Source organism: Chelon labrosus, assembly GCF_963514085.1.
Source record: "Chelon labrosus genome assembly, chromosome: 11".
Lineage (NCBI taxonomy): Eukaryota > Metazoa > Chordata > Actinopteri > Mugiliformes > Mugilidae > Chelon > Chelon labrosus.
Genome location: NC_140344.1, coordinates 26,160,564 through 26,187,816, shown reverse-complemented (window position 1 = coordinate 26,187,816; position 27,253 = coordinate 26,160,564). Strand labels below are relative to the sequence as shown.

Sequence of the window (27,253 nt, the reverse complement as noted above, 5' to 3'; positions counted from 1 at the left end):
GGTTATAATACATAATAGATGATAATGTATTTCTTACTTGCACTGGTATATTTTAATGGCATATGTTTTCGATTTAAAAAAACCGTTTTTTATTGTATAAGTTGAAAACTAGTTAGGCGCGCCCTGGGCTCCTATGTGGGGTCTTTTTTTTTGCTTGTGCTTGTCATCGTTACCATGGAAACCCAGTCACAACGTTGTGCTGCCGTGTGATGCTAGGGCCAACCTTGAGCAAAGCGGAGCAAACGCGACTGTTTTAAAAACAGCAAGAGCTTTCTGTTCGATTATAGAGATGTCACCGCACAAAGACGTCAAACTGCCACCCGTAACGCCGTCACAAAAACAAAGGCAAGTGATACAAATATTTAAACACAGCCAAAATATTACTCTTTTATTGTTATAACTCATATGTTGCGTTAAATCGTGTTTAACGCAAGCTTTGTTATAGACTTACATATGACCAGGGTCAACATAATAACACTGTCCAGATGGCAGAGGAATCACAAGAAGAAGGCGCTGGTGCTATTTCTGTCCATGCAAGTTTTAGGAGAAATGTAAGCAAACAAAATGTACTAATATCTGAAGTATTTATATTGCTATAAATATGATTTTAAGAAAACCTGAATAGCCATTATTCATCTACTTCAAGTGCCATGGCAAAGTCGCTGTCATAACATTGTGTGTATGCGTGTGTCTGTGCGATAAATCCTGTAGCTGTGTTGGACAGGAAGCAATTACATTTATGCAACCCCAGGGAGAAAGCCTCAACTCTTGATGCAACTGGAGAACTATGTGAACAAGGAGCTGCATGTAATCAGCCCAGACGAGCCAAACTTCCAGGAACTGAAACTACAGGTGCAATGTTTTTAATAGTAATGATCAGAAAAGAAATGTTTTTCTTGTCACAGTTTGAGTACTTACTGTCCATATCCTAATCTTCTTTGCTACAGGTCTACCGCAGCGTCTTTGGCTGTTTCATCAACGCATTCAAGACGTACCAGCCCCTTCTCTCCGCCGTCAAAAAGGAATATGAAAACACTTTAGGTTGGTAAATCTACGAACTTGTTTGTTTTTTCAAGAAACAATAACATCACAGATTTAAGAAGAAGAATCGTGTCTTTGATTAGATCACGTGCCACCATGCCTTTGCAAAGTAGATTGTGTTTCTACAACAAAAGAGCATGCTAGTTTGGTTCACACTGTATATATATATGTATCCATTTAACATAGCATTTGTGAGAGCAAATAACATCGAGGAGGTTTAATGAATGGAGTGCAATAAAAGCAGAGACTCACTGATACCAAATAAAATACCATCATGAGAATGCAATTTATTTTTCAAGAATTGTTAACTATGTATGTAGACAGTAAAATGTGGTGATAATTTTATTTTTCCCTAAATTGAAAAGGCTATATTAACAGATTTGTTTGTCCTAATCTTGTAAAGGATTTTTAAAAAAATCATTTATGGCAATATACTGATTTGTTTGCAGTCACATGAGAAGATTAATAACACTTTCATACCTGTCATTTTAATAAGTAGCTGGAGTCTTGAGAGGGTTAGCTTAACTTTGAGTAGAGACTGGAAACAGTCAATCAGTCACCATCTGTTGAAAAGTTTAAGTGCACATTTCTTAAAAATGTTTGTTGTATAGTTATTTCTTTTCTATCAGTGAGTCACTTAGTGTCTGGAATAATAAATACGATGACAGACGACAATCAGAACCTAAATAATCCCGATTACTTTCTCACTGGCTAAAAGTCTCAGCTCTGTTTCATGCTATAGCCTTTCTCGTGTACATCTGTTCAGCGCATCAGCAGGATCGAATCGCAGAACTGGAACCTCTGCGATCCCATCTGAGGCTGGTGACAGAGGAATGTGACAGGAAGATTCAAGCTCGCTGGGCAGAGGAGCAGGCCGAGATCGGTGCCTTGAAAAGGGAGAAGCGGCAACTGCAGAAGGACATTGAGGCCATGAGAGAGAAAGAAAAGTCCATGCAGGCAGTGGTATGTGACATGCTTATGGAGTGGTATTCTAACCTCTTTGTATTTATTTGTTTATTAAATCGTGTGACATTTAGAGGCGTGCGACTTGGTGTGAATAATTATTAATATTTATTTCACATCTCATACATGAAAAACTTACTAATCTCAGAAATCCTTTTATCCAGAGCATGATTTGTTTGAGGTTCAAATTAAAGTTCAGCAGTAGATTATTAGATAGACTATTATCACATGTCAGCCATACCTCTATCCCCCTCTCCTCTCTAGGTGGACCACCTGCAGTCAGAACTGTCCCGTCAGTATCTGCAGTACAGGGATGAGTGTGATGCCCGCAAGTTGCTGATATGGCAGCTCAATGACCTGACAAGAGGACCTGCGAAGTCGGAGCATCCCGCAGATGAAAATAAAGGTTCCACTGTTTGTCAATTATTGAATTAGCTGAGGGCGGCACAGTGGCGAGGTGGTTAGCACTGATGCCTCACAGCGAGAAGGTCCCGGGTTCGAATCCATGGGCTGACTGGGCCTTTCTGTGTGGAGTTTGCATGTTCTCCCTGTGTCTGCGTGGGTTCTCTCCAGGTTCTCCAGCTTCCTCCCACCGTCCAAAGACATGCTGGTTAGGTTCATTGGTGATTCTAAATTGGCCGTAGGTGTGAGTGTGAATGGTTGTCTCTCTCTCTGTGTTGGCCCTGTAATAGACTGGAGACCTGTCCAGGGTGTTCCCCCGCCTCTCGCCCGATGACAGCTGGGATAGGCTCCAGCAGACCCCCACGACCCTTAACAGGAATAAGCGGGTACAGAAGATGAATGAATGAATGAATTAATTAGCTGATTGGCAGAGAAATATCATCATTTCTGGATGGAAATATTTCTTGATTTGATTAATTTTCTACATTGTAAACTAAAAATGTCTGGGTTTAGGACAGTTATTCAAGCAAAAGAAGTTATTTGAAATCTCCATGAGCTTTTTTTTTCTGACCTTCTATAGACCAAATTAAAAAATACCATGCAGATTTGTCACTGCCATCTTCAAAACTATCTCTATTGTACTGTAGCCCTTCAGGACCTTGCCCACCAACGAACGAGCCTCTGTCAAAGTCACAATTATGGTTTAAAAAAGTCGTGTAATAATTTTATTTACTGACTTTCTGGCTGAGCGCACTGAGATAAGTGACACCACTCTCACATCTGTCCACCTACACGTTTCATAAACAGCGGGAAGGTGGAAAAAGCTTAGGTGACATCGTCCTCTTTTAATCCCACACGAAAACTATTTCAACCGAATACCTTCAGCATAAATACCCAGACATACACGTGTCACACTCTTTAATTCTGTTTCCATTTGGAAAGAAGATGCTAAGGACACTGTGGAGCTGCAGCTCGCTCTCAAGGTGTGTCGGGGAGACCTGAGTAAAACCCAGGAGGAGCTCACCAGGATGAAAGCAGAATACTGGGATGTTGTGCCCCGACGTGACTGGGACGCCCTGGAGCTGAAACACCAACAGACCCTGCTGCAGGTCTCTCATATACACATGAACTGTTTACAGGTATACGTAATTTATTACCTTATATCTTAACCACAGTTATTTGGAGTTTATTTTTTACTTTTCAGTTCAAGACTCTGCAGGGTGACTTCGATCAGCTGAAGAGTGAGTATGACACCCTGCTGGAGCTCCACAAAAGAGACAGCATGCAGGACAGGACACAGGTCTCCATCTCTGTGCAGGTACTTCATGTTATACGGTATGGTTAGACTAGAAATGTGATCATGTGTGAATGTGTATCAGTGCCTCTGCTAAGCTAATAAATATGTCAGCAACCCCAAAAGAACCTTAATATTTGATCTTAAACAGATTACGATGCGCACACAGTTTTATTTCAATTGTTTAAATGAGTAGTTCAACAAATAATAATAATATGTTAGATGACAGGAAATAGGGGAACAGAGGCACAGAGCGTCTGGCCTTGTTGGAGAGACAGATAGGACGGTTTGACCAATCCTCTCGTCAATTGTCAGTAAAAAAAAGTGTTTTTCACAGTACGTAAATTATTACTTTAACGAGCAGTTTGTTGTTTTTCAGACGGATGAGAGCGTGTCTCAAGGGCAAAGCCAAGTCCAGTCCAACCACCTAGAAGAGCCGATCAACTCCGACGGCCCTGAGAGCGACACAGGGCGGCAGTCGAGGTCATATAAATAGATACCCACACATACACAGTAGTGTCAGTTTTATTCACACAGCCTAATTATTTACCTCAGAGGGCTTTATGAGTCTGCAGCACCCTCTGTTCAGAGAGTTCTAAATGATAATGGTACAACCCGCTTGGACAACTCACTCCTACCTACTGAGCTGCAGCCGACCGAAACACAGCTCTCTGCGTCTGATTCTGTTTTTCTGCATCGAGTTGAGACTCTCTATGTGTGAATGTGTAGGGAGGCCCCGGGGACGGCCAAGTCAGACGAGGAAACAGATGAACGTGTGGCCTTGGCTCAAAGCGAAGCAGACGGTGGCAATGACGCTATCTCCCCTCGGAGACCCCACAGTGTGACACACGGCAGCAGCATGGAGCCCAAACCTGAGATGTAATTCACTAAATGTGAATGTCTGTCTTGAGATTGCAGCCGATCTAAGACTCCCTCAGCTGGTGAAGGTTAGAAATTGTGGCCACCTAAGACCAGTTCTGCCATTGTAGTTGGGACATGTAGAGTACATCGATTAGCCATAACATTATGACCACCTGAAGAGATATAAAAGGCGGCAAGTTAACATTTTATCCTTAACGTTGATACTATGAGCAGTCAAACGGAAGGATTTCATTGTCCTTGGTTTTAGCAGGTCTCCGTTGGCTTCCAGTATGTTCTAGAATCTATTTTGAGGTCTCACTGGTTACTTGTAAAGCTCTCCATGGCCGTGATCCGAGCTATATCATTGACCTCTTAGCACCATACGGGCCGGGCACGCACCTTTAGATCCTCTGGCAGAGGTCTACTGTCTGAACCAGGGGCCCGGCTGAAAACAAAAGGTGGACACAGAGTTAACAGTCACAGCCCCACAGCTGCAGATTTTTATGTTTTTGTGAAGCACTCTATAAACGTTGTGCACAAGGGAAGCAAGGGCTGGCCCATGTCCCACTATTCCATGCCACAAAGCAAAAATGGTTCAGGATTGGTTCAAGGTGATGACTTGGCATCCAACCGAGCATGTGTGTCCCCACATTGCAACTTTCAGGACTTAAAGGATCTACTGCTATAACGTCTTGGTGGCTGATTCCACAGCACACCTTCAGAGGTCTAGAGGAAGCCCATGCCTCGACGGGTCAGGGCTGTTTTATACAATATTAGGTCATAATGTTAGGGCAGATCGGTGTCTTTTTATTCGTTTGAATTGCTTTATGTTCTCTTGACTTAATGCCACGTGCCAAACCCGATGAGACAGCTTTACCTTCAGAAGAAAATTCAGCTTCAACATGATTTTTAACCAATTGCATTTGCTTTAATATGGTAAGTTTAGCTGCAATGAGCTAGAGCTGCAGCAGTCTTCATATCTTGATGCTAAGATGATCTTATGATATTTAGTTACTTATGTCTTTGGAGAATGGGGTTTAAACCATCAAACTAAATGGAAATTATTAAAATATGAATAATTCGTAGTAGTTTTATTTAATAGCAAATAGATCTACATAGCGCTTCTCTACCTATTTGTAATTAAAGTGGATACAACTTCTAATTACAATGTTAACCTCCTGTGTATACATGTTACCTGTTGCTATGCAGTACATTCAGCCACATACTGTAGGTGCATGTTGTTGCACCTACATGTTGTAGGTGCAATTGTTTTTCACCATGCTACATTGCACTGTTACTGTTTCTTACAATATTTTTTTATTTATACCATGATTACTATACTTTGCAATACTCTCCTATAACTTTCCCACATCAGGCTGCTTTTTATAACCAGTACTGTTTGTATATTTGTGTCTTATTCCTTTGTTGATTGTTGAATTTTTCCTTGTTATTGTGTTTCTGCCTTTCTATTTTTCAAATTCCGTGGTGTATATTACACTTTCTGCTGCTGTAACGGGTGAATTTCCCCGTTGTGGGATAAATAAAGTATAATCTAATCTAATCTAATGTGTATTTGAGCTCTGTGCAAACTGCAATTTCTGCATTAGCCTCAGTTCACAGCAGAATAGCCACTGTGTTGTGGTTGTAACAAGGGCCCCGTTGGAGGACAGAGCCTTCAGTCACTCGATGCCTGAGTCTTAAATATAAATCCAACAGGTTCAGGGTCAGAGTAAATACCAGAGTTAAGTGAATTATTTTTATAAAACTGTCCTACAAGCAAATTACCTTGACATGGAAACTCTGACAAAGACCTGTTTCTACAAAGGCGGGGCTGAGTAGCTGATTGAATTCACGCGCTAAATGTTTCCTCTCACTACAGCCTGTGAAGCCTGGTCACACTGTGCATGCTAGCTCTGCAAAAAAAATGTGAAGAATGAGTATGTGAGTAAGCATGAATGTGTGTGCATGTGTTACAGCTTGAGAGGAGATAGCGCTGCAGGTGGTATATCTGGATGTGTCTGCATGAGCAAAGTAAAGAGCCTCGGTGTCCTCATACGCCATAGTCTGGAGAAAGAGATTAATGAATGTGTCTGTTTATGATAAGGTGCTGGTGACTTTTAAGCTTGTTTCAGACATGCTCAGTAATCTGAGAACACAAGTTTGAATGTGAATACCATCTCAGCATGTTTGAAAACGTCCCCCTGTATTTAGGCCTGAGAAAAATATATTGAATAAATTGCATCAATCTTTAGATGGTCTGTTCATTGCACCTCTTTTGACTTTGAAAATTATGTGTGTATGTGATTTGCTGACATGTAAAACGTATATATTGCACGTAGCAAATATAAACCGAATATAAAGTAAATACAAACTTAAACAATATAAATAAAATATTTTAAAAATCCTTGACAATGGTGTCAAAATTATATGTTAGATAAATAATTGTGAGTGAATATTAATAAATACCTTTCTTCATTGCTGCATTAAGACAATTAAAAATAAAAACATCTATTTTGATTAATAATAATTTAAAATACGGGGTTAACCTAGAGCATTTAGCTTCTTAAAATTTGCCTGATAAAATAAATATGTTAATAATATTATGTAAATTTGTCATTCAAAGTAAGTAATGACATGTGTTGTTTTAGTTAATATATTGTTCTTAAATTCACAAAATTAACAATCAGAAAAAAAAGATTAATTATATTTTCTTGTTCAGTCTTCTAAAAAGAGCATTTGTTATTGACAAACTTGAATTTTGAATTAAATTAATTAGTTGAATATAAAATATGCAGTATTTTATGGTGTAATTTTCTAACTTTGTTAATAATAAAAACTCAAAAAACACGTAAATCAGCTCTTTTTAGTCTGTTTGTGTTGTTATTTCTACTAAAGTTTTTCAAACTTTGAAGCGTGTAGGAATTCATATATAAAAAAAGACCACAATCCCCACAATGCACTGCGGTGAAAAACGGCCGTGCGTGCGTGCGTGCCCTCGTAGCAGAGCAGACACTGCACTGTGCCATCGTGCAGCCGGCCTCGGCGTTAGCAAACGGTAAGTTTTCATTACTAGTTTTTAGTGAGTCCTCACAAAAAATAGTGAATGGAAACATGCCCGGAAACTAAAAGCGACAGTTTAGTCTGATATTTGAAGAAGCATGACGCGGTAGAAGTTATTAAATGGCGGCTCCCGCGCCGGTTTTGGGGCTAACGTCGGGCACGCCTATGCAGGGTAACTGCTCCGGGCTACCACAACTGTGTGCGCGGGCCCACAGGAGGCATCAACACTTGGAGGAGACGGGGTATTTTTAGCAGCCGGTGAAAAGGCCAACGCCTGCCAGGCTGCCCATTACTTAACAGGAGATATACTTTATCAGACGTCTAACATTAGCCGGCGGGAAAGGCATGCTAGGTATATGAACACAAGCTAAGTTAGCAAACATGACAGCCAACAAGCTAGTAGCAGCAAGTTGGCTAACGTGAACTAGCTTTAAAAAATGGCTTTTCCGTTTCTTAACGTTAGTAGCATGTTTTGGTTTCTCATTGTCTACTTTTAATTATATTAACGGTAGTCTAGAACTACTTCTACCTAGTCGGTAGTCGTGTTAATATGTTTCGATTTCAATGCTAACGGCCAGGGCGCTCAGATTGTTCCAGCAACAACCGTTCTGGAGGAGCACATGACTTATGCTGTCATAGTGTCACCCGAGCGGACGCAGCGGTAACGGCATGCTCGGCAACACACAGCATAGGACATTTTGAGTTGAAGTCATTTAAAAAATAAATAAATAAAAATGCTTCAAACCTCTGTGAGATTTCATGCCCCCGCCATCTTTTCTTTTTGTTTGTTTGTTTTTAAACTGTCACCAGCGTAGAGAATGTAATGAAACGCTACCAAGAGGAAGTGCGTGTGGGGTCGGTGTTTATTTTGGCCCCCGAGGCCTCTTTTGGTACAGCATGAGAGTATACACTGGATTTCGTATACATATCATCATTATCATCATCTCCGGATATACTCTTATATACTCACTGCATAACAAACCACAGTTTAGATTTATAGGTTATCTTAAAAAATGAGTTTGTATTGATGTATCCCCAAGGTGAAGTTTAGTTGTTACGGCAACACAGATGGTGCAAGTGAGATATTACTTAAAGTAGACGATATATTTACAGTTAAAAACTCAAAGTTGAATAGAAAATTGATTGAATGGAAACTATTACACTTGAAAATAACAGATATTTTCAGAATGGCATAATGGAGAAGTAAAAATCCCTGAGATACAGAAAGGTATGTTGTTTGGAGAAAGGTGGTCTTTAAGGAGTTTTGGAAACCCATCAACAGAATCTGTATGCTGTGTAGGGACTATCATGTCCCTTTTAAAATCTATATCTTTTGAGATCTGGTGGCTTTGAAGTTGCATTGAAACGAATGTTGTTGTTGTTGTTTTTATTTGTAATATATTCACCCAGATATTATTATTATTATTTTCTGTTATTCAAAACCCAGTGTGTGTGTGTGTTGCAGGGTGATTCAGGATGGACCAGCCTCTGTGGGAGCAGATAGGATCCAGCTTCGTGCAGCACTACTACCGGGTGTTTGACTCTGACAGGTCGCAGCTTGGAGCCATTTATGTGAGTATGACTTAACTGTAAATGTGGGAGTATTCACCCTCTCGGATGTTTTCTCTCTTCCAGTGTCAAAGTGAACTGATTTCTACAAGGGTATGGCAATTAATTAAAATTATATAATTTAAAATAAGTGTTTAGTAGATGCATCTTACTTAGACAGTTATTTATTTAGGCTTGGAGCATCTGTCCAGGTTGTCTGTGATCTTAAATTGGCTCTGTTGGTTAGCCATTAAAGATTCATAATTAGGAGGCTTGACACTGTCTTGTTGTTGTTGGCTAAAATCAGAACATTATCAATGAATCTACTCTCACTTGCCGGTTCATTAGGTCTAGTGGTTATAACTAATGCATTCCAACATCACAGTCCTGCGCTAAATCTCTCTCTTAATGGAGGTTTTGATATTCAGCGTGGGTTTAAAATAACCGAGGGAGCTGTTGATTGAATTGTGTTTTCTTATTTTGCAGTCTGTAGTACTGTTTAGGCAAATTGATTTTCCAATTCAAATGGATCTCCAGTTGAAAGATACGATATCGGCTCGTAAAATCCCCGGATAGATTTTTAAATACATGGCATGTCCTGCATCCTCTCATTAGAAGTCTCGCTGTGCAGTGAGATTAGTCCGCATCTAAGGGTGATCCAAAACAGACAGCAGTTACAACCCTGAGAGCACCAACAGACCTGGAAGATGATTGGATTTAAAAAAAAAAAAAAAAAGTATGACGACAGACGACAATAGCTGTGCAAAAACAAATCCATATGCTAGAGAATCTATTAAAGGTACAACTAGAGGTAGAATACTGGGGAGATACCACAGATCTTTGGAAAATCTTTCATAATTTAAGTAAAATTGGTTTAAAACTGAAATATAATTAATACAATTAATAGTTATTTAATCAATTTGGGACCTTGTGAATTATAATTGAATCGATTTAGGAAAGCAGTAGAGACACCCCGCCCTAGAACAACTGAATTGTATTATGTTGTACGAACTTAATTATCTGTTATTTTGACAATCCCATTTTAGTCAGCGGGCTAGGCTAAATATACAAAAATGCCTTTGTTTCCTCTAAAATAATAATCCAGGTTAATTACCACCTTTGTTTCAACATAATCTGCATCTCACTCTCTTCCTCTGATCCGTCCGTCGCTCCACGCAGATCGATACATCATGCCTTACATGGGAAGGAGAGCAGTTCGAGGGAAAAGAGGCAATTGTCAAGAAACTCACAGTGAGTTTATTTTATTTTGCTACTTATTGATATATATCTGACTCGCAGCATAATCCAGTATCTTTATTTGCACCTTGGTTTGCTTATTAGTGGTCGTTCTGTGTGAGTGCAAATTTGCATTAAATTTAAATGACTGGGAATGACAAGTGTTCGGCTTTTAGAAATCGGCTTCTATGGACTCACAGGTGCTGCTTTTTGACAGATCTAAGTTTAATTTCCTCACCTTATAATGACATTTAGACATTCCTTCATTGCAAATAGTTTAGCACAGTCTTGGGTAAATGTTTTCACTGTCAGATCCAGCTGTGTTAATCTTCCTCTCGTATATCTCTCCTCTGTATGTGTGCGCGCCAGAGTCTACCCTTCACAAAAATAGCGCATAGTATAACGGCGCAGGACCACCAGCCGACTCCAGACAGCTGCATCTTGAGTATGGTTATAGGACAGCTAAAAGTAAGTTGCACTATCATTCATGTTTTAAGGAATGTCGCGGCCAAGAATTTGGTTGCTAAATCATCGCGCACTAGAGAGGGGTACCTCTATATGTCATCTGGTTGAGCAGGCACCCCATCCATCCATAAACTGAGTGTATAGTCTTACTCCCTGCGTGTCATCCCCTCTCTCACCTCATTACTTTCAGTCTCTGTCCACTTAAAACTACTTAATAAAGGCTCAAAAGAACAAAAGAGACAGAGATTCACATTGTTTTTGAGGTTATTTTCTGTTAACAAAAGAATTGTTATCTGGAACAGATAAGCGACTTGTCAACAAAGTTCTGTTAATGTCCGTGTGACTGCTTCATGATGAGCTCAGGGATGATATCTTCATTGGGGCTTGTTCTTATTAGAGCCTTTTTTTCCCCCCTGCACTTTCTTTTCAGTGAAACACAATTCAGCCAAATCATAATTACACCCTTAAAGTTGTGCAATCAAAGTCCAGTTTGTTGCCGGCGTGAGTAATGTACCAAGAAATGCAGCAATGAACCAGCAGAAGAAGTAGTCTATCAAACATGGATATAAACGACGCAGATTCAAAGATCCAACCCTAAAAAAAAATGTTTGTAAGTGTTTTGGTTTTTGAAATACATTCAGTAGTTTTCTTAGGAAGTCCACAAAGAATCTCTTTACAGGAAAACTTCCCAGGGAGTTGTTAAAATACACTAATAAGGCTCTATTAGACGGATAATTAAATCACTGCACATCAGATTTTGTCCTGATCTTCTCCCGTGTCTGTGTGTCTGCAGGCAGATGAAGACCTCATCATGGGTTTCCATCAGAGTTTCCTCCTGAAGAACATTAACGACTCATGGGTGTGCACCAATGACATGTTCAGGCTGGCCATTCACAACTTTGGTTAACCTGCATCTCCTCTCTGGTGGGCAGGGGCGGCCACGGTGAAGGGCACTTGTGTGATGAAGTGTGGAGGGAGGAGTTGAGGACGGAGAGAAGAGAGAGCGCTCATCCCTCCCTCCCGCAAACACCGGATTCTAGATGTCAGTCACTGAACCTCATCCAGGTGGGTTTTCAGCCCAGCCCAGCCCGTAGAACTGCGACGTGTTTCTTTGCTGAGAGCCGGCCGACCAATCAGACGCCCCTGTCTGCCACTCTGCTGATCTGCATGATGCTGGGAGCCCCTCATTACAATGTCTACACTCAAGCCACCAGATGGACAAACCGCTGACCGACGCCATTAACTCGTACTCTGCTCTCTACTCTTCTTTACTCCATCTAACCCGTTCTTTACTGTTGACTCCTCTGCTGTCAACTGAGTTCTGTTAGCACTGCTGTTGACTGGTTCGTAGATCCATGTTCAGGTTCGGAGTCGGCCTCTTCAGCGCCGACTCGTTGTGTTCTTTGTTTTTAGATGCCACTCGTGTGTTTACTTTAGCTTGCCTCAGTGTGTTAACTCGAGTTTTATCTTCCTATACACAACTGTTAACTTTGCTGTGCTTCATTCTCTCATGCCCGGTTTTGCTCTTGCAAGCCAAAGAATCATGGAGGAAATGAAGTTTGATGTGTTATTTTCTCCAGTCCTACATTCTCGCTCTCTTTCTCTCATCTGGCAATTACCATGGACTACAGCCACGATACACAATAAAACCTGAACTTTTTTTTCTTGATGGTGTTGCCTTATTTCTTCCCACTTGCTCTTTATGCAAATTCTGTATACATGTTATATGTGTCACTTAATGCACAGGAACATCCAAATGAATCAAAATTGGATCCATAGACGCCTCGTTAATTGAACTGGTTATCAGTAGTTGAGCATTCTGTTTGTGTTGTCTGCTCCGTTCGTGTCGTAACAGTCTTTGAACCCATGTAGTGAGATATACAGATTTAAAACGGCACTGGTTTAAGGAATCAGCTGGTGGGTTATGTTGGAAAAGTTAAATTATCACATAACTCAGCCACAGGGGAATTCAGACAGTTTAAAATTCAACCATTCACACATTCTACTGTGACATTTTGTAAAGTCATGCGGTTTATTGTTTAACATGAAGGGTGGGGAGGATCCCCCGTACATGGACCACATGCTGAAATGTCCTTGAGCGAGACACTCAACGCTGAGTTGCTTCCAGTGCTTGGCAGCGGTGTGTGTGAATAAATGAGTAGATGTGTCATTGTGACTATAAAGTGCTATATAAATGCAAGATGAATTGCCAGACCGAGATAAGACTTTATTGATCCTCGAGGAGTAATTTATTTGATAAAAGCAGTGGGGTAAAACAATAAGAATATATTAAAGGTACAAGGAACATTTATAGTTGCTGTACCAAACTTAAATAACTGAAAAAACAAAACAACTACTCTACTCTTTAAAACTAAACTGTTAGGTTATGGAAGTGGGATTTTTCAAACTGTTGCATACTTGAATTTCCTTCGGGATCAATAAAGTATCTATCTATCTGTCTATTTGTGCTAGAATGGCGGCATTTAAAGGTCATGAGGTTGATATGTAAAGTCAACCTATATATAACAATATATGAAGGAGTTAAAATGTCTAGCAGTCAGTGTTACTGACTGTGGAGGGCGATATTTTATGCCTCGCTGTGTTCGCTGTATTTTAAGGTAGGAACCAATGACCTGACACGCGGAGACAAGTCGGAATCAACGGAACGGACACACCGGAAGTTTAGACGGTTGCTCTGGGTGAACAGTGACAGTTTCGCATCAAACAAGAAATCATACTCTTCCCCCTAAATTAACCCAGTCTCCCCCTTTCCCTCACCTATGGCGTCCAATTCTAATATCGATATCGAGGGTGCGACCCAGCATCTCCGGGACATCCTCAAGCTCGACCGTCCCGGGAACAGCGCCGGTAAGTTGGACCGGGAATGGAAAGCGGCTGCGCTGTTTAGGCCGCGAGAGCTAATGGAATGCTAGCTAGCTAGCTAGCTAGCTAACGCTGATGCCCTGCTAATGTGATCTGGCTTAGCGCGCTGCTGAGCTAAGCTAACTCAACTGGAGCAAAGTTAGCCCAACAGCAGTTTCACTACCTGCGAAACGAAAGACGCCACATTGTATGACGAAGCACAAAATTAATGTCAGTAAATTCACACATCTATTTCTATTTCATTTTCAACGGAACGACGAGTGAGGTCAAATTCGACGTAGTGTTTGCGGGCTAACTACGTTTAGAAAGTATTTAGCCGTCCTCAGCGTTAGCTAGCATGCGAGCTAGCCTCTGTCTCAGTCTATTCTTTGGTGTAGAAAACCTGCCTCGTCTACTGTGATTTGCGGGGAAAACTGTAAAACATTTACTCAACTGTATATTCTCATATGAATCAAAAACAGTGCATTTAATCTCTACTTATCTTGTTTTTTGCCTGAATTATATCAATGCTATCCATAATTAGCTTGAGCCTCCATAAACTGCGTAGAAGGTCGGTGTTCTTGCCTAATTTGAATAAGCCAGTTCAGGTTTGTTTTTTGGCTCCTGCTCAGCAGAAACACTCGCTTATTTAGAAAACGTAAAAAATATATATATATAAAGTACCGTACCAGGGACATGGACGGGTTTTGGGGGAAGCTGGTGTAAAAGAATAAGGCAGGTGTCTTAAAAGTGTTAACTCGGGTGTGCTATAGGCTACACATCCCTGCCCCCGAGCCAACTTTATCTACTTTAACATCATAGTAATTTTCATAATTCCTATTTTGGTCGAGAGCACGCCATATTCTTTGTGTTTAGCTGAAACTGTTTTGTTAATAGCCACTGAAATGGGACAGTCAGAGCAGAAAAGTTGGGAGTAGTTTGGATATTATATTTTCCTTTTTATATAAATACAGGAGCATAGACTATGGAGGACATTTAATACTTAGAAAATTAAGGATATTGCTGGTTCGTCAGGTACACTAGTGAAAAGAAATGCATTCTAATGTAACAGCCCTGCACTAAACAGTTCTGTATTTGTTGAAACCGTGCTAGAAACGTGGTAATTCAACTATATGATCATTCTTGAGTTTGTGGTGTTGTATTGTATTACTTGTACTGTATTGTATTAAAGTGTTTCTGTCATTAAACCTAGCCCACTGAATTCAATAGCCCTGCAAACCTCCAAAATGAAAACACGGCTGAATCAGCATCTCTCAGATATTTTAAACAGATTCTGAACACCAAAACCTCTGTGAAGATAAGAATTAATGCAGGACAATGTATGAACTGCCTTGTCAGTGCAAAAATATATTTAGATCGTATCAATACTATAACCTTACCCAAAGTCTGATTTAAAGCCATCGTCGAGACTAATTTCCCAGGTGAATAATAAAATAGCTGCCCTGTCCCTGACCTCACTGTTTTGGGAGACATTCTCATACACTGCGCAGCATCTGGTTCTGTAATAGATGACCCTGTTAACCACTGGGTATCAAACACTTAATGTGGTACTAATATTAGAATCTTTTTTTTTTTTTTTTTAACAGTTTATTTAACTTTGGATATTTTGGGTGCTCAAGCGCATGAGAAGATATCTTCTCTCATCTTTAACGATAAATAGCAGCTGTGATTAATAACATCTGGCTCAGTTTCTGTTTACGTGTCCCGGTAATTAATAGCTGTGAGCCAGCATGCACACAAGCAGGGCTTTAGGACTGGTCAAGACCAATTGAGCACACTCATTAAATTATAATTAAATAATACTAATAGTAAACCATCTACCATATTTCCCATATATAAATATTTATGAAACTATGGAATGTAATAATTTGCTGATATTGACCTGGATTTTCCAAATTTTTGTGTAATATATAACTACATCTATAATTTAAATGACGTTGGCAAGGAACAAGGCTAATATTTTTGTTGAAACGAAAACAAATCTAATGCACATTTACTGAATAGCTGTATTCTAAGTTTTTAGTCTTCTAATAGGTAAAAATATAATCAAAATGTGAATGACACATGGGTAAAGAGAGAACAGTGGCATGGCCCCTAATGACGTGGCTTTGAGTTTGCCTCACTAAATTTGCTTTGAAGCTCAAAGTCTAGTTCTTTTGCACTGTAATGCTTAAATAAGATGACGATGACCTGTTTTCAAGGTGTTTAAACTCTTTTTTTTGTGCCACTCAGCACAATACCTGCTTTCAATGTCTTTCTCAGATGTCCAGTCAAGTGAAGGCCAGAGGAAGCCATCTTTCAACGGAGAGCTGAACGGCTTGTTGGGAGTTGGGCTGCTAGGGAGCACTGATCGGTCGGCCATGTCAGAAACTAGCAGACCCATCTCTACAGATATGAGCTGCGCTCAGGAGTGCAAGAAAATGTGAGTGGGTCACTTCACCACCATAGCGATGTAATGTTTGTGGAGTCTTTTAGAATCTAAATTGAGGATGCTGTAATTTCAGCTGTCTCTCTGGTGACGACGGGTCAACCTGCATCCCCATCACCTCTAACAATGTGGAGATTGTGGCAAGCCAAGATGCCAGCATCAACAGCAAGGCCCGAGGCAGCAACAAGGTAAGAAACTCAACACGTCGGCTACAAAATGGCGCCGTCTCTGTTTGAAATTCGGAGAGTCAGGGTCTGTGGCTGTTATTTATATCGATGAAAACCTGCCTCTGTGATGACTCAACACAGGGGACTGAGCTTACGTTCTTAAAGTGACAAGCTGCTTTGCTTTTGAAAGATCTCTGCACTCCTATTTCACAACCTGAATAGTCCTTCATTGTGTGATCAGTTCAACAAAGTCAACATTCATTTATTTAAAACGATATTTTCACTTGAGTGCCACAGCCTCATGATTACAGAAAGCCATTATTATTCTGAGATAATTTATCTTTTCATTGGTGAATTTGTGTTTCCTCCAGGTGAAGATTCAGCCCGTTGCCAAGTACGACTGGGAACACAAGTATTATTATGGCAGGCTGATAGCCGTGTCCAACTCCTTCCTGGCCTACGCCATCAGAGGTGAGCGTCCTGGAGTTACTATTAATTATCTTAGTGATTAAATGACAACCATCCTTAGATGTCGGTGCTTTTTATAATGTATAATTTCTTTTTGGTCATTGTGAATGTTTCATATAAGGCAGCCCTTTGTCCAGCTGAATTATATGGTCCCAAAAAGTATTAGCAACACTTTCATACGGAAGAATTTTAATGCAGTAGTTAACAAAACTTAAAAGCATGTGACATTTACGTCAAAGAAAGCTGGTATCGCTGCACTGGTCAAGCAAAACATTCCAGACAAAGAGATGAAGAACATGTTTGGACACCACGTAGTTGCAGTCTTGTAGCGTTTGGTTTGTCATTCTTTAGCTTTCAGAACTGCTTGACAACGTCTGGGCATGGAGTCAACCAGTTTCTGTAACAGCTGGTTGCCAGCAAAGCTTTTAGTTCGTCCACGCTGAAGCATCGCGTCCGCATACGTGCTCTTTCGGATTGAGGTCAGGATTTGGGAGGGCCGCGTAGGACTTTTCAAAAATATTTTCAAAACAGATGGCTTCTGTGGTTTGGACCAGTATACTGCAGTGAGATAACGTTCTGTTTCTGCAGTCGTTTTTGGTTGGTTTGCATCAAATTTGACAAAGGATTGATTGAGCTAGCATTCAACATATTAATTGAAGAGAAAAGAGTTTCTGAGAATTCAGTTGTGTTCAGTCATATTCTTTTGCTGCCTGTCTTTCTGGATCTGTCTGCACACACTTTGTCCTCAGTCATAAATCCTCCTTCAAGCTTTAGACAATATGCCAAACTGTGGAAGGCAGAAGATAGATTTCTTTTTCTTATCTTGTGTCATTGTTGTGCAAACAAACAGCTGTTGACCTTTTCCTCTGAGCGTACTCATTTTCGCTCCTTGTTGTTTCGAGAAAACAATTCTGAGGTAACTTAAAGTGTAAGTTCATACAGGTAGCTCCTCTGTGGTTCAACGCTTTAACACTAAGTTTAATTAAGTTTTAGGCTTGATAAATTGCATTTGTGTGTATTTATCAGTGTCGGGTCAATCCAGGGTCATGTTAATCAGATCTTTTGTAGTTATTTATTTCTGCCACAAACCAAAACCACATCCCTGTAGCGTCAGAACATCGTCTTCCTCTTGTGTTTTAGTGGTGGCTGGATAACGTCACAGCTGCCAAAAAAAAAAAAAAGAAACAGGAAGAAGAGGAACCAAAATCACATGACTAAACGTGTCTGCTGTGCAGAAGTACATCCGTCTCTTTATGGAAAAGCCGTCTTGGAAGTTTGCTGATAGTTTAACTGTTCAAATACTTTTTGGGACCTCTTTATGTACTTTGAGTACTTTGTGAACAGTTTGCAACCATATGACAGTTACCTGCGGGGTCGTATGGCTTTGTAGACAGTTGAGGCTTTGCTCCAGGCTTTAAGTTAATATGGTTTTATTTGCATATTGACAAATTAAGCATATTTTCTGGCGTTCTAGCCTGGAAGCCAACATACAGTCACACCATTCACAAAATATTCGTTGGCCGTCGTTATATTTGGAAATCGAGCCCAGCAAAGATCTGCTAGGCCAATCAGTTATTATTCTATATAATTCACTAGTAACGAGAGATTTCTTTGCAAATCTCATTCCAAAAAAAAATAGTTTTAACATGTGGATACTGTGATGTGTTTCTTTGCTGTAATGCCACAGGCTCCTTTGGTTTATCTTCGTCTTTAAAAGAAACATTTCTTTCCTCAGGAGCCAACAACCACGCTATGATTCGTGTCCTGAGTGTGGAATCCGCTGAGCGCTCTCTACTCAAAGGATTCACCGGGGCCGTCACAGACCTGGCGTTCGCCCACCTCGACTCCTCCCTGTTGGGCTGTGTAGATGAAGCGGGCAACCTGATGGTCTGGCAGCTCACCTGCACTGGAAGCAAGATACTGTATCCTGACATACATGTAGGGGAAACCTAAAAAGAAAGCGTGGGAGGACGTTAAAGTGTATGGAGAGTGAATATGAATGCTTAGAAGTGCTTTGAAGCATTATTAACCACACTGGTCGTACACAAACCTCTCATCTTTACAGAAGCAAATCCCCCAGGTACTGTACTTTCCTTAACTCTGGTTCCATGCAGAGATCAGATAGTGGTTCATATCCGACGACCAGAAGACACCCCATTGAACTCCCACCGTCGCCTAATTTGGTGCCCGTTCATCCTGGATGACAATGAAGAGAACCAGGATGACACAAGCCAGACCTTGGCCCTTCTACATGAAGACAGGGTATGAAGGTTTTACACAGAAATGGACTCAAAATGCACAGAAAGGGCAAATACACGGAAACTTTTAATACTGAATACTGAAAAAAAAAAAGTTTTTTAGTTTTTGCAGCTTTAGAAAGAAGAAAGAACACTCATGTCAGATTAATACAGTCTTGTATTTAAGTTAAAATGCATAAATTACACCAGTCAAACAAACATTTCATCTCTATTTTTACTCTTCTAGGCCGAGGTGTGGGACCTGGAAGTCTTGAGGGCCAACAACACAAGTTGGCCTGTTGATGCCACAGAACTGAAAGATGGCCTCATCACAATCAAAGGACACACTCAGGTAGGAGTAAAAGTCCAGTTCAAGAGTTTACTGACCGTGTTCCAGAAAATACTGTCATGTTTACTTCAAAGTAAACACAGGGGATGAAATGATACTATTAGCTCACGGTTCAGTGGACACCTTATTTATTTTGGTCACCAATTTTGTGGACGCCTGCATTCATTGACTCTGCTTTCTTAGCGTTCGTACGGGGGATGAGTTTAGAGCAAGTTAACTGCGAGTTAACTCTCGTTTGCCTGTGAGGTCAAGGCTCTGTGCTTCTGCCAGTTAGTTTTAAATACCCTTGTAAGTTGTTTCAAAGTGATTGGGAATGACCTTGTTGCAGAAAAATGTGCAAAATGTTAGTCTGTAAAGTGGACTGGGCATTTTTTAAGCAGGAGATGGGTTTAGAAGGCATGAATGAATGAGCTTATCCCAGCTGTCACTGGGCGAGAGGCGGTGTACACCCTGGACAGGTCTCCAGTCTATCACAGGGCTAACACAGAGAGACAGGCAACCATTCACACTCACACCTACGGCCAATTTAGAATCACCATTGAACCTAACCAGCATGTCTTTGGACGGTGGGAGGAAGCTGGAGTACCTGGAGAGAACCGATGTTTACCATTTTCTCTTCCTCTTAATTGTACTCACAGCTTTAATTTCACAGCTCGCCATGTTGAAGTGATATGTGAAATCTGACATCAGTATTGTCGGCTTCTTCCGACTTTAGAACATAGTTATTGGACATCTGGATATTTACTTGCAGAGAGGCCTTTCCTCAGCCATTTGAAGAGAAATACAAGGCTCAATAGGTCTCACAAAACGGTTGAATATTGTATTGAGAATTGTGGCATCCCAAGTAAAAACGCCAACTTTCAGTCTCTTGCTTTTGCACAACGATATATCTGGAATTCAGTTATCTACTGTCAGATATCATATCCTCAAGAAGTGAACAGAGATATGTTTGACATTTGTTTCTTTAGGATTACTCTTCAGTAACTCTGTAAATTATTGACATTAATGCTCATGTACATTGTGTAATGTGTGTCCCTCCAGCGAGTCAGCGAAGGCGCACTGTCTCCAGACGGAACGGTGTTAGCCACAGCCAGCCATGACGGATACATCAAGTTCTGGCAGATATACATAGAAGGGGGACAGGACAAGCCCAGGTGAGCAAGCAGGACGACACCATGTTGCTGATTTTGTCCGGCTTTGTCGTTTTCCCTCTTCCTATCTGTTCTTCACTCTTTCAGTTTTCCCTCCTCTGTGTCGTCCAGGTGTCTCCATGAGTTGCGGCCACACGGAGGACGTCCCCTCTCCTGTCTACTTTTCTGCGACAACCACAAGCGGCAGGACCCAGAGTGAGTGTACACACACAGCTTTCACTGAAATTTACAACACATGTACATTGTTTATAGTTTATCTATATTATCTTCTCGTTCGTCACCTCTGGTCCCTTCTGCTTCTGTTTGTAGGGTTCCTTTCTGGAGGTTCCTGATAACCGGAGCAGACAAGAACCAGGAGCTGAAGATGTGGTGCACTGTTTCTTGGACCTGTTTACAAACAATCAGGTTATTCCTTCAGTTTAATTTCAAATTTTCAATCATTTTCGTTCCCTATTATTGATTAAATGTTATGAACTTCTATGGCCAGCAGTAATAGTGAGCCACACTAGCATGGTGTGTTTCTGTCTGTGTTTCATCACCTCATGTTGACCTCACGTGGAGCAGACACGCTCAGAGAGACTGGATTTATTCCAACTAGAGAGAAACCATCAGATCAAGTGTTTACATGGTTATCAGGAGCTAATATTTATCTATTGACCAGATTTATAAAAGGTTTACATCACCCCTCTCAGTCTAATTGAAAACATCTTCCTGTCAGACCAGTACGTTCTGAACACGAGGCATTTTTATTCTAATAATTAGTGGAATACCTGTGTCCATGTAAACACAGCAACAACACAATATAAAAGTTCTAATTGTGGAGTGTTTTTCCTCTCACAGGTTTTCTCCAGATCCGTTAAACTCGACTCTGCCAAGTCTCAAGGCCAGTCTGGATCTCTCCTCTGAGTATCTGATCCTCACCGACGTACAGAGGAAGGTTCGTACAGTGATCTCTGCTCAGCAGCAAAGGAATATTCAGATTTTTTTTTTTCTACCAATACTATTGCTTAAATACTCACTACATACGAATACAATATTTTTCCCCCTATTCTTGTCCTCTCCGTCCTATACCTGCCCTAATATTTGGCTGATTTTGTCCTTGTGCCAGGTTTTGTACGTGATGGAGCTGCGACAGGACCTGGATAAAGGAAAGGCGGGTTTCACGGCCGTGTCAGAGTTTTTGCTCACCCACCCCGTGCTCAGCTTCGGGGTCCGGGATGTGAGCCACAGCCGAATGCGACACACCGAGGTCCTCCCAGCGGAGGAGGAGAGCGAGAGCATGAGTACAGGTGTGTACCTGGCCACACACGCACCAAGAATGTACTGTATAAAAAAAAAAAAAAAATAAAAAAGATGTTTAATTTTAACGTTCCTAATTAATGCTCCATTATTTCTCATGCGTTTATTTTCATCCAGAGGGAACTCAAGGACAAACAGAGTCCAAGTCTGGGATCCAGATTAAACTCTTCTGTGTCCACACCAAGTAAGTTTTCTGTCTCAGTGTCTGGTGTCCCCTAGAACAATTCATGTTATAAAGGAAGTCAAGAGTATAACACACCAAGTAGCCAGGAGTAGCTTTTTATTTATGTGTAATTATTTCCTGTAAATGTGAAAATAACTTTAAGAGCAGTTAAATTGGGTATGTTTACTTGCCCCGGTGTATTTATAGCATTTGTTCATCAAGTTACTGAAAAATAAAAGTTATTGTCATCAAGCTTTCTGCCGAAACTTGATCATGCATCATATACATGTGTCTGCAACTGTTACTGCTGTTTCAAATGCCATTGTTTCCCATTGTTGGGTGTGTGTGCTTTGGAACAAACTGCTTCACAGGAAGGCCCCAGTTTGCATTAACATGTGTTTATTAAACGTGGCTGCATGGACTCCACTGTATAGTTTGTGTGTTTTGTCTGATCAGTGTGGCGGCTGTGATTGCATAATGGTGGAGGTGTGCAGGCAGTTATACCTGGTTGTCGGTTGTGTGTGTTTTCAGGAGCCTGCAGGATGTCCAGATCTTGTTTCAACCCAGTGCTGGTTCCAGTTCTCCAGGGTTCCTTCCACATTCTGATTCTCAGGACGGCTTTGGTAAGATTCATAAACCCACAGTATTTATACTTGTTAAAAGATTAATCCCAGTCCATGGGAATGAGATATTTTTATGTTTAGATGTTCAGCTCCTGCTCTGATCTCCCTTTGCTTTCCACTTTCTTCTCCCTTACATCTTCCCTTAAATTCACATTTCATTTCAAACATGCTGACGTTCTCTTTGCGTGTTGTGTTTTTTCCAGCCGGGTTTTCAGACCACCTCACCGACCAGAGCTCTGACAAGGACTCGGGCAGCGGCTCCCAGACCGACCTAAGGAAGATCCCATCGCTTCCCGCTCCCTCTGACTTCCTGTCGAACTCTGCCGCCAGCAGCGGAGCGATGCCCAAGCTGATGACCCCCGACGCCTTCATGACACCAAGCACCTCGGTACGAACTCTCAAAAAAAAAAAATAACAGAGTGAATTTCACTTCCCGTCTTTCATGAACGGAGAAAATGAGCCGTTTCACTCGAGCAGTGACAGCTGGAAATCCTACAGCTTCAGCAATTACACTATGTGTCAAGTATGTTTTTATTCGTTGCCTGGCAACATCTCGCCCCATAAATAGGACCTCCTCCCACGTCGTTGCTGTTAGCAGCACTCAAAACACAGGATCCTGTAACATGTCGATACACATGTTAACCTACACTTTAAAAGTAGGAACTGAACTTTCTGACCTGTCGGACTGAGATGCAGGGAGATATTAATCGTATTAGTGAAACACAGACTTCAATCCCAGGTGTCCCACTGCTCGACTGAGAGAACTAGCATTGAGAAGTTACTTTCCAAACACTACACTTGTTGACTAGACTTTTTTTTTTTTGTGTCATCTTCAAGGTACCTGCATCTCCTGGCAGCAGCGCCAGCAGCCTGACCATAGTGACCGCTATCAGTAGCAACTCTGACTCAACCAACAGGTGAGCTTTTCTGAGTGGCTTTGAAGGGTTAAGGTTGTAATTCCCTCGGTTATGAAAGAGGTTTTCACAAAACTAATGTTGTCATTGGTTCCAGAGGTTTGTGGTATCTCCACAATATTTTCCCTCTAGTTTCACGTCTTGCGTTTGGGTTTGCTTTTACGCAGCACTTCTCTGCCATCATATTTCTTTTTATAATCCAATCAGCTCTCAGGGCCGTGACTCGTGTTTTGGACTCATCTCGTTGTGCAGTCTCATCAGATTTGTAACTGTGGCTAAATTTGTAATGGGGAGATGCTGGAAATGGCGTGTATTTAAAAAAACTAAACATCTGAGGATCAAAACAAGATCAATTTTAATCAGTAATCTTACTGGTTATCTCTTGGTTATTATCAAGCAACTAAAGTCTTTATACATAAATTCTTTCTCCGATGTCTTTCTATAGTGTTTGGTTTTAGATATTGATTGTAGACTCGGATGCCTGTTCTCTATTTTGACCTCTAGTCACATGCATGATAAGTATGTCCGTCTGCTTGTGTACAGAGCTATGGACGATGTCAGTCAGAGTCCTAACAGAGCAGACAATAGCACCAATAGTAGTCTGACTCTCTCTGCCTCCACCAGCAGCCCCAGAGCTGCTTCTGCTGTGCTGCTGCCTGGACTCGAGAACCTACAGGTAAGTTCTGACACTCTCTGACACTATTTCTAGTAACCTCATATCAATTTCTCAAGTTATTTCAATATATACTCTACTTGTCCCCTTTTCCAGGCTTTGGCATCCCCTAGTGGTCCCCTGGCACTCGACAGCCCTCAGGTCCTGGATTCTCCTCTCCTGCCGCCGCTAGGCTCTCCGACGAGGGCCCGGTCCCCCGACGTCATCTCCTCAGCCTCCACTGCCATGTCCCAGGACATGCCGGAGATCGCCTCCCAGACGCTGCAGCTTCAGCGTGGACTGCTGCCCAGCTTGGAGCCCTTATCTCTGTCTGCCCTCCAGACGGACAGCATGGCCTCTGCTGCCTCCGCTCTGCACCTGCTGACTTCTCCACGCACTGCCAACAACAACAGGTATGCTGAAGAAGCAACGTTTTGATTCCCTTTATATATATTTTATTTGTTTAATCTTGTTCAAATGTTCTTTTATATACCATCTTCCTTCCCTTGATTTCAAAAACACCTGTATCGTTCTTTAAATCATCCAATTATATTTTCCATCGTAGCCTGTTGCCTCTCGAACTCGGAGGAGCAGACGGACCCGTGGGTGGGGCAGTAGAGTCAGAGCCCAGACTCAGCCATACTCCATCTCTACTTGAGAACGCGTTATCGCAGGAAAACCCCGGAGCGGGAGGAGGGTCATCAGATGGCAGCGTTGGCCACACGTCTTGGCCGGCTGCCCCAGACATCACCAGGGAAACCAGGAACAGTCTCAGGGACAACGGTCTTGGAGACTGGTGAGTAATGTCACAAATAAGTATTTTTTTTGCGTATATCATCGCTTTGATATTTTTAAAGCGGCGTTTTTTTTTTGTTTTTTTTTATATATCTGTGTTGAAATTAAGCAGCGTGCCGCATTAAACTGATGGTCAGCCTTTAGTTGTTGTCCAGCTGTTGTTGAGGGTCTATGGCTCTAGTTTACAAAACATTTGATCAACAACCGGAAGTTTCTCAAGAAAAAACAAAGTGTAATTTCAGCACATTGCTTCAATCTGCTGTTTAGTTCGGAGTTTGTGTTTTGTTATGTCTGCAACTCTTACTAAAACAGTGCAACACCTAGTGGACAATTTAGGAATAGCAGTTAATTTAATTGAGAATTTGCAGCAAATGTCTTCTATATAAATTTTGCACCTTGCAAATTCAACCCCCTGGCCAGATTGATCTGGAATGAATAAACTGAAGACCTGAACTGGTCAGCGTGATTCAGGAGAGGACAGCTTCTTCCGAGCCTCCTAGCTAGGAATAGTAACGTGTTCCCCTTTTGAATGACGAATAAAGTCTACTGCCCCCTGCTGGTATGAAGAGTTATCCCCTCTCACGCAGCAGATGTACCAGCTGATCATTGGCTGGAATGTCTGTGACGTGTTCAAGTACAGTTTAATTTGGTCCAGACACAGTCAAGCCTTTGTCAATTGATGTCGGTTTGGTGTGTCCGTACCTTAAAACATTTATGAAAAAGTGTGTAATTGTTCTAATTTATGCCATAGTTCAAGAGAAGAGTCGAAGGAGAGACATTTGAGCTCACCTTACCATCGACGCTCCTATCACCTCACACAGAACGACAGTCAGGATGCCGGCACCGAGCAGAGGTAACCTCGGTGAACACACCACGGCATAAACATTATTGTGCTTTCTAGTATTTCTAAGAGCACGTGGCACATGTCTGCTTCATCGCGTTTTGTTTCTGTTTTTCGACTCAGCGACCCTGATGATGAGGTGGCCAGTCTGGCGTCATCTTCTGGAAACTGCGGCTCTCGCTCTTCTCACAGACTACCGGTGAAGGACTGGAAGTCTTCACCTCGAGGCTCACCGAAAGTAAAGAGGAAGATCAAGAAAGATGACGGGTACGTCTGTGTTTGATTAGGAATGCTGTGCAGTTGTGATTTAAGACAGGAACTCATTCAGAAAATAGAAATATGGCATCAAGACATTAGTTGGACGTCTGATTGCTTAAATATCTAATTACGCCCGGCCTTAAATTTCATTCTCTGTGTCTAGATTGGGATAGCTTCTTCAGAAATGGTAATGTTTTGGCAGCCTTTTATGTGTAAGTGATAGATGCTGCTGCATCAGAAGATGATTTTACATTCCCCTCAGACCATCCATTGATTTAATTCAACATAATTAAATTAGAGCTCAGCCTCTGGAGCCCAAAATACATGAATGTACATGACTGGAATGGTTATCGTTCAGAAAACATGATTAATGAACCGAAATAGTCTTTATGCATTAATGCAGTGCAGAACTCCATTAAATCTGCTTTCAGGAACCAGACCGAACTTGATTCATTGGTTTGAGTGTAAAAGCTATTTGAACGTTGTTTCTCCTCTCAACAGTGAATCATCTCAGGCCAGGCAAATGGACTCTGCTCAGGTAAGTTGATCCCTAAAAAATACACATCTGTAATAGCGCCGTAATGTAGATGGAGAGCCACAATGTTTGTTAAAAAAAAGACATTTTTATCTTTGGATGACTCATTCTTTCGGGAACTAATCCTCGTTACGTCCCCCGCTGGCCTTGCAGTGGCGGTGAAGGTGTCTTTGGTTGGTGCATGGGCAGGGCAAGAACATTTCTGGGCATTTTAACTTGGTCAGATTGATAATTGAGCAGCGACCGACGAGACGAGAGCGGACAAGAACGCATACTGAGAAACGCCCAGCAAATCTTTTCGTAAACAAGATAAACACAGCCCCATTTTTAAGGCAGCGAAAGTCACGTCTTCAGAAGGACCGATCTAAAATTAACGTTACAATTAACACCTGTGCTTTTCCTTGATGTGGAAAACATCTGGATGGGCGTGCAGAGCCTTTCACTCTCTCGCTAAAGCACATTTTTCTATCACACAATTATCTATGTTACCTCTGTTAACTAAAATGTACTTTTATTCCAAGTCTTAATCTTTTTAAACTGTCTGCAACAATCCATTTAATAATTACTCACATGTTATAAAACATTTTTAAGGCTTTTTTTTTTTTAATATCTATTGTTAG

The 27,253-nt window shown here is 41.3% G+C and overlaps 3 protein-coding genes across 9 annotated transcripts in view; all 3 read left to right on the top strand.

Annotated features, from left to right (window-relative positions):
• Nucleotides 1–198: 198 nt before the first annotated feature.
• On the top strand, nt 199–6,290 carry tsnaxip1 (translin-associated factor X interacting protein 1). The gene is made up of 10 exons (XM_084554864.1): nt 199–551; nt 712–852; nt 948–1,041; nt 1,808–2,004; nt 2,269–2,410; nt 3,214–3,220; nt 3,305–3,515; nt 3,611–3,724; nt 4,080–4,183; nt 4,430–6,290. Exons 1-10 carry the CDS (start codon nt 486–488, stop codon nt 4,581–4,583), a joined length of 1,230 nt encoding a protein of 409 aa, XP_084410990.1. The 5' UTR covers nt 199–485; the 3' UTR covers nt 4,584–6,290.
• A 1,236-nt stretch (nt 6,291–7,526) lies between these two features.
• Nucleotides 7,527–12,539, top strand: nutf2 (nuclear transport factor 2). 4 transcript variants are annotated; one of them, XM_084554931.1, is made up of 6 exons: nt 7,527–7,616; nt 9,087–9,193; nt 10,349–10,420; nt 10,775–10,873; nt 11,664–11,729; nt 11,803–12,539. In XM_084554931.1, exons 2-6 carry the CDS (start codon nt 9,098–9,100, stop codon nt 11,815–11,817), a joined length of 348 nt encoding a protein of 115 aa, XP_084411057.1. In that variant the 5' UTR covers nt 7,527–7,616; nt 9,087–9,097; the 3' UTR covers nt 11,818–12,539. The 4 variants fall into 4 exon arrangements, with proteins under 4 accessions (XP_084411057.1, XP_084411054.1, XP_084411055.1 ...); XM_084554928.1 differs by having other exon boundaries at nt 11,664–12,539; XM_084554929.1 differs by lacking the exon at nt 7,527–7,616 and adding an exon at nt 7,837–7,973 and having other exon boundaries at nt 11,664–12,539.
• Nucleotides 12,540–13,320: 781 nt separating this feature from the next.
• Nucleotides 13,321–27,253, top strand: part of edc4 (enhancer of mRNA decapping 4) — a 29,612-nt gene continuing 15,679 nt past the window's right edge. The window contains exons 1-22 of one of the 4 annotated variants that reach the window (XM_084554719.1): nt 13,321–13,738; nt 16,016–16,175; nt 16,258–16,369; nt 16,720–16,819; nt 18,552–18,738; nt 18,931–19,078; nt 19,301–19,405; nt 20,444–20,556; nt 20,665–20,748; nt 20,863–20,958; nt 21,394–21,490; nt 21,662–21,842; nt 21,970–22,036; nt 22,547–22,638; nt 22,842–23,026; nt 23,476–23,555; nt 24,096–24,228; nt 24,322–24,617; nt 24,770–25,000; nt 25,751–25,852; nt 25,964–26,107; nt 26,600–26,636. In XM_084554719.1, coding sequence (XP_084410845.1) covers nt 13,651–13,738; nt 16,016–16,175; nt 16,258–16,369; nt 16,720–16,819; nt 18,552–18,738; nt 18,931–19,078; nt 19,301–19,405; nt 20,444–20,556; nt 20,665–20,748; nt 20,863–20,958; nt 21,394–21,490; nt 21,662–21,842; nt 21,970–22,036; nt 22,547–22,638; nt 22,842–23,026; nt 23,476–23,555; nt 24,096–24,228; nt 24,322–24,617; nt 24,770–25,000; nt 25,751–25,852; nt 25,964–26,107; nt 26,600–26,636 — 2,838 coding nt within the window. In that variant the 5' untranslated portion in view covers nt 13,321–13,650. Of the gene's footprint in view, nt 13,739–15,985; nt 16,176–16,257; nt 16,370–16,719; nt 16,820–18,551; nt 18,739–18,930; nt 19,079–19,300; nt 19,406–20,443; nt 20,557–20,640; nt 20,749–20,862; nt 20,959–21,393; nt 21,491–21,661; nt 21,843–21,969; nt 22,037–22,546; nt 22,639–22,841; nt 23,027–23,475; nt 23,556–24,095; nt 24,229–24,321; nt 24,618–24,769; nt 25,001–25,750; nt 25,853–25,963; nt 26,108–26,599; nt 26,637–27,253 lie in introns of all 4 variants that reach the window. The other 3 variants (XM_084554718.1, XM_084554717.1, XM_084554716.1) reach the window with 3 other exon arrangements.